The following is a 9321-nucleotide window of genomic DNA, read 5'->3' on the forward strand; positions in this document are numbered from 1 at the left end:
TCCCACTTATTAACCTGACAAGGCACACCTATGAAGTGAAAACCATTTCAGGTGACTACCTCTTGACGCTCATCAAGAAAATGCAGAGTGTGTGCAAAGCAGTAATCACAGCAAAAGGTTGCTACTTTGAAGAAACTAGAATATAAGGGGTATTTTCAGTTGTTTTACACTTTTTTGTTTAGTTCATATTTCCACATTTGTTATTCATAGTTTTGAAGCCTTCAGTGTGAATCTACAATGTCAATAGTCATGAAAATAAGGAAACTCATTGAATTAAAAGGTGTGTCCAAACTTTTGGTCTGGACTGTATATATATATATATATATATATATATATATATATATATATATATATATATATATATATATATATATATATCCATCCATCCATCCATCTTCTTCCGCTTATCCGAGGTCGGGTCGCGGGGGTAGCAGCTTCAGAAGGGAGGCCTAGACTTCCCTCTCCCCAGCCACTTCTTCCAGCTCCTCCGGGGGAATCCCGAGGCGTTCCCAGGCCAGCCGAGAGACATAGTCCCTCCAGCGTGTCCTGGGTCTTCCCCGGGGCCTCCTCCCGGTGGGACGTGCCCGGAACACCTCACCAGGGAGGCGTCCAGGAGGCATCCTGACCAGATGCCCAAGCCACCTCAACTGGCTCCTCTCGATGTGAAGGAGCAGCGGCTCTACTCTGAGTCCCTCCCGGATGACTGAGCTTCTCACCCTATCTCTAAGGGAGAGCCCAGCCACCCTACGGAGAAAACCCATTTCGGCCGCTTGTATCCGCGATCTCGTTCTTTCGGTCATGACCCAAAGCTCATGACCATAGATGAGGGTGGGAACGTAGATCGACCGGTAAATCGAGAGCTTCGCTTTTTGGCTCAGCTCTCTCTTCACCACGACGGACCGGTACAGCGCCCGCTTGACAGCAGACGCTGCGCCAATCCGCCTGTCGATCTCCCGCTCCCTTCTTCCCCCATTCGTGAACAAGATCCCGAGATACTTAAACTCCTCCACTTGGGGCAGGACACCCCCCCTGACCCGGAGAAGGCACTCTACCCTTTTCCGGCTCAAGACCATGGCCTCGGATTTGGAGGCACTGATCCCCATCCGGCCGCTTCACACTCGGCTGCGAACCGATCCAGCGAGAGCTGCAGATCACGATCTGATGAAGCCAAAAGGACCACATCGTCTGCGAAAAGCAGAGATGAGATCCTGAGGCCACCAAATCGGATCCCCTCAACACCTTGGCTGCGCCTAGAAATTCTGTCCATGAAAGTGATGAACAGAATCGGTGACAAAGGGCAGCCCTGGCGGAGTCCAACTCTCACCGGAAACGAGCCCGACTTACTGCCGGCAATGCGGACCAGACTCTGACACCGGTCATACAGGGACCTGACAGCCCGTATCAAAGGGCCCGGTACCCCATACTCCCGGAGAACCCCCCACAGGGCTCCCCGAGGGACACGGTCGAACGCCTTCTCCAAGTCCACAAAACACATGTAGACTGGTTGGGCGAACTCCCATGCACCCTCCAGGACCCTGCTGAGGGTGTAGAGCTGGTCCAGTGTTCCACGATCAGGACGAAAACCACACTGCTCTTCCTGAATCCGACTATCCTAAAAAGGTTCGACGGACCCTCCTCTCCAGGACCCCTGAATAGACCTTGCCAGGGAGGCTTAAGAGTGTGACCCCTCTATAATTGGAGCACACCCTCCGGTCCCCCTTTTTGAACAGGGGGACCACCACCCCAGTCTGCCAATCCAGGGGAACTGCCCCCGATGTCCATGCGATATTGCAGAGTCGCGTCAACCGACACAACCCTACAACATCCAGAGCCTTAAGGAACTCCGGGCGGATCTCATCCACCCCCGGGGCCTTGCCACCGCGGAGCTTTTTAACCACCTCGGCGACCTCGCCCCCAGAGATTGGAGAGCCCAACCCAGAGTCCCCAGGCTCCGCTTCCTCAGTGGAAGGCATGTTGGTGGGATTGAGGAGGTCTTCGAAGTACTCTGCCCACCGGCCCACAACGTCCCGAGTAGAGGTCAGCAGCACACCATCCCCACTATAAACAGTGTTGGTGCTGCACCGCTTCCCCCCCCTGAGACGCCGGCTGGTGGACCAGAATCGCCTCGAAGCCGTGCGGAAGTCTTTCTCCATGGCCTCTCCAAACTCCTCCCACACCCGAGTTTTTGCCTCAGCAACCGCCCGAGCCGCATGCCGCTTCGCCCGCCGGTACCCATCAGCTGCTTCCGGAGTCCCACAGGCCAAAAAGGCTCGATAGGACTCCTTCTTCAGCCTGACGGCATCCCTCACCGAAGGTGTCCACCAACGGGTTCGAGGGTTGCCGCCGCGACAGGCACCGACAACCTTGCGGCCACAGCTCCGATCGGCCGCCTCGACAATGGAGGCACGGAACACGGTCCACTCAGACTCCATGTCCCCCACCTCCCCCAGGACGTGTTCGAAGTTTTGCCGGAGATGGGAGTTAAAGCTCCGTCTCACAGGGGATTCCGCCAGACGTTCCCAGCAGACCCTCACAACACGTTTGGGCCTGCCAGGTCTGACCGGCTTTCGCCCCCGCCACCGGAGCCAACTCACCACCAGGTAGTGGTCAGTGGACAGCTCCGCACCTCTCTTCACCCGAGTGTCCAAGACATACGGCCACAGATCCAATGAAACGATGACAAAGTCGATCATCGAACTGCGGCCTAGGGTGTCCTGGTGCCAAGTGCACATATGGACACCCTTATGCTTGAACATGGTGTTCGTTATGGACAATCCATGGCGAGCACAGAAGTCCAGCAACAGAACACCGCTCGAGTTCAGGTCGGGTGGGCCGTTCCTCCCAACCACGCCCCTCCAGGTCTCACTGTCGTTGCCCACGTGAGCGTTGAAGTCCCCCAGCAGAACAAGGGAGTCCCCAGGAGGAGCACTCTCCAGTACCCCCTCTAAGGACTCCAAAAAGGGTGGGTAATCTGAACTGTTGTTCGGCCCGTAAGCACAAACGACAGTCAGAACCCGTCCCCCCACCCGTAGGCGGAGGGATCCTACCCTCTCGTTCACCGGGGTAAACCCCAACGTACAGGCGCCGAGATGGGGAGCAACAAGTATGCCCACTCCTGCCCGACGTCTCTCTCCCTGGGCAACTCCAGAGTGGAAGTATGTCCAGCCCCTCTCAAGGAGACTGGTTCCAGAACCAGAGCCATGCGTCGAGGTGAGACCGACTATAGAAATATATATATATATATATATATATATATATATATATATATATATATATATATATATATATATATATATATTTGATATATATATATCCAAGTGGGAAACACCCCCAAAGGTGGCGGAGAACGCCAGAGCTAAGATCCTGTGGGACTTCCAGATCCAGACAGACAAAATGGTAATGGCGAACCAACCACTACATTGTCGTAGTGGATAAACAACAGAGGAAAGCCGTTGTGGTAGATGTAGCAATACCAGGCGACTGCAACATCAGGAAAAAGGAGCACGAGAAACTAGAGAAATACCAGGGCCTCAGGGAGGAACTGGAGAGGGCCTGGAAGGTGAAGACCACAGTGGTGCCTGTGGTCATCGGGGCCCTCAGGGCAGTCACCCCCAAACTGGACCCAAACTGAATGGCTACAACAGATCCCAGGAACAACATCAGACATCTCAGTCCAGAAATGTGCAGTCCTTGGCACAGCCAAGATACTGCGCAGAACCCTCAAGCTCCCAGGCCTCTGGTAGAGGATCCGAGCTCAGAGGATAAGAACCACCCGCGGTGGTTAAGAAGGGAATTTTTATATATATAAACTGAAACACCTCTGTGTTTCAGTTTCATTGTCCAACCCCTGTGTATATATATATATATATATATATATATATATATATATATATATATATATATATACTGTAAATATATATATATATATATATATTAGTAATTTAGTTCCACAAGTGAAATTGATTGATTTCAAAGATTTCTCAAACACAAATTTTAAGTGTATTGGTTGCACACATATTTATTATTAGAGCTAAAACTATTTTTTTTTTACTACAAAAACCTTCTGTGTAACCATGTAATGGCCAATCCGATCATGTAGATTATTTGTGATATGCAAGTTGTCCAGCATCTAGAGGAGAATGATGCCAGATCCAACAATACCAACATGTCATAGGCTTCTGTAAAGGAACCAATGTTCATCTTTGCAGTGAAACAAGCTGATGATCCAAACGTCACTACTACATCACTGATGTATTATTTCAAGCTGAAGGAGCACCAAACAACTCAACATAGCATATAGAGATAAAATATTGTTTTTAATTGATTATATCTAATGCACTATTTGCTGTGAGTAACAAAATGTTGGGTTCTCATTACCTTTAGGCCATAATAACCAAAATCAACAAAGAATAAATGGCTCTGAAATTCTGATTTTTTAATTCAAACTCTATTTTCATTGGCAAAAGATAATTTGAGATCATACTTAAACCAAAGACAACAAAAGCAAAGCAAGTCAATCATCTAAAATCACTAAACCCTAATCACAGTTCAGGATTTTTTTAGGGGAATTTATGTTTGAAAAGTATAGGCAATATTTTGTATCTTTTCTACAGTAAAATAACTCTCTTGGCATCTTCAGTTAGTATAAATTCAGATTAGTTATCCCCAAAGACGGATGCCACTGGCTTATCTGAGGATGACCAAGACCCAGGTGGACTTCTAACATCCTAACACAGTTCCAATCCGAACTGATCAAATAGATTATACAATTTCCAACTATACACACTGTTTTACTTTTCTATATGGTTATGAAAATCCTACCACCAAAGGTGCGGTCAAAAAGTAGAAACAACCTTTTTGTTTTTTACTTAACCATTTTAGCTCAAGAAAATTTTAATGTTAGACAAAAATTACCCGAATAAGTGCTAACACCAGTTTTCCATGATGGTTTCTTTGATTCAGAGGAAAGACTAAAATAACCAACTTGACATTGTATGAGAAGCGCTAAAAGCCAAAAATGTTATTTTACAGAACAATGTATATAAATCCTACTTAGGTAATTTGCAATAAAATTGTATTTTTATTGTGTTGTGTCTGTACTTTCAACTGACTTAGGAAAAAGTACAAATTATGATTGCTTAGCTGGAAAAGCTGAATTGCTAAATACAATATTTTCTATAAGGATTGTGAGCGGCAGAAAATAGGACACGTAAAAAGAATAAAAACCTCACATAGCTAATTAGTTTTTGTTTTCAATTGTAACTGAAAGGATTATGAAATACCTTCCAAAGCAGCTGGTGGCTCTATTTCTTGCTCTTCATCCCAACATGCGAACTGTAACCAAGTCTCAGCCTCAGAGTCCCTCCAGGAGCTCCACTTGTCAGGATGTCCTCTCTGTCGGTGTTCCTCCATCAGCTGAGCTCAGACAGACTCCACCCCCAGCAGCCTTCCAGCTCCTGGCCCTTCTGAATAATGAAAAACATGCAAAGCCTCGGCTTTCTTCAGTCTGCTCGCTGACCTGGTTCGGGGACATGTGAGCTGCTCTCAGACACATCTGCTGCTCTGTGGATAGCTAAGCGAGAGTGCTTTGACCGTTAAGCATGATTTCTAAAAGAAAAACAATGTTAATACAGCAAATATCACTGTAAAAAAATGTTTGGGGTTGAATATTGAAGATTGTATTTGGGTTTCCAGGGAAAGGGTAAAGCTGTTCCAGTGTACACATTCAATAGCACAGAGAATACAGATGCCAATCTGTATAGAGATGGTCTTCATACAGACATAGCTATTGGCTGAGCAAAAGGACATTTTATAATCCAACAACTAAGTAAACAAATAAATAAATAAGGCAAATCAGGCTGTTTGGTTGATCGGTTAGTTGCACTGCTGTCTTGCAGTAAGATAGTCCTTGGGAATAGAAAGTAGTCTTTTTACCAGGATATTTCATGTTCGTTCCATTTGTTTGGATTAAATATATTTTCCTCAAAGCTGGACACATAAAACCCCTTAATGACACTGTCATTTTTTTTCTTCAATTTTAGCACCTTTGGCAGCAAATGCAGCTTTACATTTTCACAAATATGATACCACAAGCTTGGTAAACCTATGTTTGAGAAGTTTTGCCCAGTCCTTGTTTCAAAACCTCTCAGGCTTTATAAGGTTGAATGGGTGCACAGTCATTTTGAGATCACTCCAGAAATATTAAATGGTTTTCAAGACTGGTTGAACTACCTCAAGGAGATTCACAGAGTTGTACTCAAGCCACTTCTTTAATTTCCTGGTCGTACAGTTGTACTACTGAAATATGCATAGTAACTCCAGCCTGTCAAGAACACTACAGACATGATTTTCATCCGGTATATATTTGCATCCTGGATACTCTCCAGGTTCCTGTCTATATCATGTTAATGACACTTCCATGTTCCACATTTAGGAAGAGCACTGTTCATTTAAAACTTGATGATGAACGTGACTGCCAAGGTTCATGGGGATCTTCGAACAGGCAAAAACTTGTTTGTTTTCTTCCCCAGATTTGTGGTTTGAGACAAGGCTGTCTGAGGATTCTACAGTATACCCCTGCCTATTTCCGGTTAAACATTTGTGGATTCTCCTATTGGTGGATTTTTTTTCTGTGAAACATAACTCCAGATTGTTTGTAGAAAACCTGTGTACTCACTGTTTTTTTTATGAGCATATCTAAAATATTCAAAAGTTTTGTAAACTGAAATACCTAGATACAGTGTTACTTGAAAAGGTATTGGCTGGCATTTGCTTTGGACGGCATTTGCAATGCTACTGAATTTGTAATCCAGTAGCATCATTAATCGAATTAATCTGTAGAAAAATCTATGGGATGATCAGTGGAAATAGGATATACCCAGGCTTAATGGCAATGGCAGAAAAAAAACGTATTTACATGCCATTGTTTTTAAGTTTTTATTGTTTATTTATTTGTAAAAAAAATAAATAAATCATGAAATCATGTCATTATAAAGAATTGTGTGCAGAATTTTAGATAAAAACTAATTTATTCAATTTACAAGTTAGGATGTAAAATGTGGAAGAAGCATAGTGCTGTGAATACTCACCTGGTGCACTGTATTATGAACAAAGGCAGAAGATACAGAGCAACCAGAACAAGAACCAACCGTCTCAGAGACAGTTTCTACCCGATAGTAATAACAAAACTAAATGCAATCAAAAACAACCATTAATCATCATAACTGATGTATGTGAGAATGTGGCTGTTCTTATTTTTATTTTTTTTGCCAGTTGTTTGTTGATTCTTGCGTTGTGTGTGAATTGTGAGACAGTTATTTTTTGTTTTTGGGCATGTGCACCGACTGATGACACCCTTTGAATTTCGTTGTCCTTGTGACAATGACAATAAAGATTTATCTTATCTTATTTATCTTATCTTATCTTATCTTAAAAAATGAAAACAATAATGTCCAGCATTTGAAAGCATATGGAGTCCTATATCAATCCATCCAATTCGTTGTACCAAGTTAACTAGGGGAGGCTGGTGCCTACTGGCCATATGTGTAATTTACTTGGCTGTAATTATCTGACTGGAATTGCAGTTGTTCATATTCTATTTATAGGTAACAGTTTTCACATTATGGAACAAATTGACAATTATGATTGTTTAAAAGGCATGAGTATTCAGAGGTCTTGGTCATGACTTGTTATCTTTAAAATGCTAAGAGAGAAAAACCTGACTGATAAAAGTTAAATAATACCAATCTAAGCTTTGTTTCAAAAAAATACAATACAGAAACTTTACAATTACAAAATATGAGCAGCTGCAACTTCAGTCAGATGTTCATAGCTGGGTAAAGTAAATGGAACTACAAAGAAATAAAATGATCAAAGAAAACCAGATTTTGATGTGAATCCAGCAGATGGCGTCAAAGGACATGACTTTCAAAGAGAAAACTAATACCTACAAATGTGTGTGTTTAAATATCTCTGTTTATAGCGTTAATTTTTTTAAGGAATAACTGAATGAATGAAACAATTCAAAACAAGTTCTATAGATGATAAATTCAAAATTTGTACTGAATTTCAGTGTAAAACTTCATCACCTCTGATAGCCTCTGTGGTTGATTTCAGCAGACAGAGTTCAATGACTGGCCATCAACTTCTCCTCCATTACTATTTTACCACTCAGAATGAACATGTTTCCAGTTCAAGATGATTGCATGCCCAAGAGCTCTGTCCTGACGAGAACAGCAAAATTGCTCCGTCAACTGTGTGCACACACCACAACTGATCATGATGACAGCTTGAGCACAACTGAGCTGGTGAGCACCAGGTGCAATACAATCAAAAACAATAAAAAGAACAAAAAAAAAAAAAAAGAAAAGAAACGGATTGTTGACATTCACTTTGGATCATTGGCATTTGCCTTGAAACACCCTGGCTGTTCATGTGAAGCGTAAATGCGCTTCAGTGCAATTTATGATTGTGCCTGGGAAAATGTTTTCGTTTTCCGATCCGTAGGGAGCCAGATGTTCTCTCCTGCAATATATTGGCTGCAGCGGTAATTCTGTTAAACAACTGAGCAATGTAATAGCACGTCAGTGGTACAACACAAAAGACAAATGTCAGAGCAGTTGCATAGCTTTGCACCGGAACTCTGATCTGATCCAAATCCTCCTGCCCGAGTTTCTTTGAGGAACAGAGAAACTGGGGGATAAAGGAGGTATGTGGGTGTCACATCACTGTGCTTTGATGCACATGCAGGTACTTCTATACTCAGATGAAAGCATGCAAGCCAATTAAAAAGAAATCCCTTAACAAGTTGTAAAAGCAATGACCCACTGCGCAGAAAAATCCCTTTTTCTTAAGGTAAGCAATGCTTGTCATTACAATTTAGTGCTTGCTTTGGATTCATAACATTCTCTAGAGTTTTTAGCAGCACGCTGTTTTGAAGCTGCAGTAAATTAATATCAATACCACCCCTTTTAAGAAAATTCTTAAATAGGGTGATCGTTGAGTCGAAACAGGACTCTGATAATGAGAAATATTTGTCTGCTTTTGAAGGCTTTGCACTACAACTCAGATGATGTACGATGCCACACAGCGAGGCAGCTTCAGGGAGAGAAAGCACTAAAGCAGCAGGTCAGGGGGAGAGTGGATCAAAGATCTAATGTCTTGCGTGAATGCTCTGGCTGCAAGGTTAGGGCTGTGCTGTGTGATTCTGCAAACAATATTGATGTGACCATGGCTGAGTTGTGCAAGCCTCACCTAACACTAGTGGGTGTGTGAGCAAAGACACAGTCATTATGGGGCTGCTGTATTTTGATGGAAAAGGTA

The 9321-nt window shown here is 43.5% G+C and overlaps 1 protein-coding gene across 1 annotated transcript in view; it reads right to left on the reverse strand.

Moving 5' to 3' along the window:
• Positions 1-5427, reverse strand: part of frya (furry homolog a (Drosophila)) — a 56379-nt gene extending 50952 nt beyond the window's left edge. Inside the window, exon 1 of the mRNA XM_028045603.1 lies at positions 5283-5427. Coding sequence (XP_027901404.1) covers positions 5283-5412 — 130 coding nt within the window. The 5' untranslated portion in view covers positions 5413-5427. The remainder of the gene's footprint in view (positions 1-5282) is intronic.
• Between the last annotated feature and the right edge of the window lie 3894 nt (positions 5428-9321).

The sequence above is a fragment of the Xiphophorus couchianus genome, chromosome 18, assembly GCF_001444195.1.
Source record: "Xiphophorus couchianus chromosome 18, X_couchianus-1.0, whole genome shotgun sequence".
Taxonomy (NCBI): domain Eukaryota; kingdom Metazoa; phylum Chordata; class Actinopteri; order Cyprinodontiformes; family Poeciliidae; genus Xiphophorus; species Xiphophorus couchianus.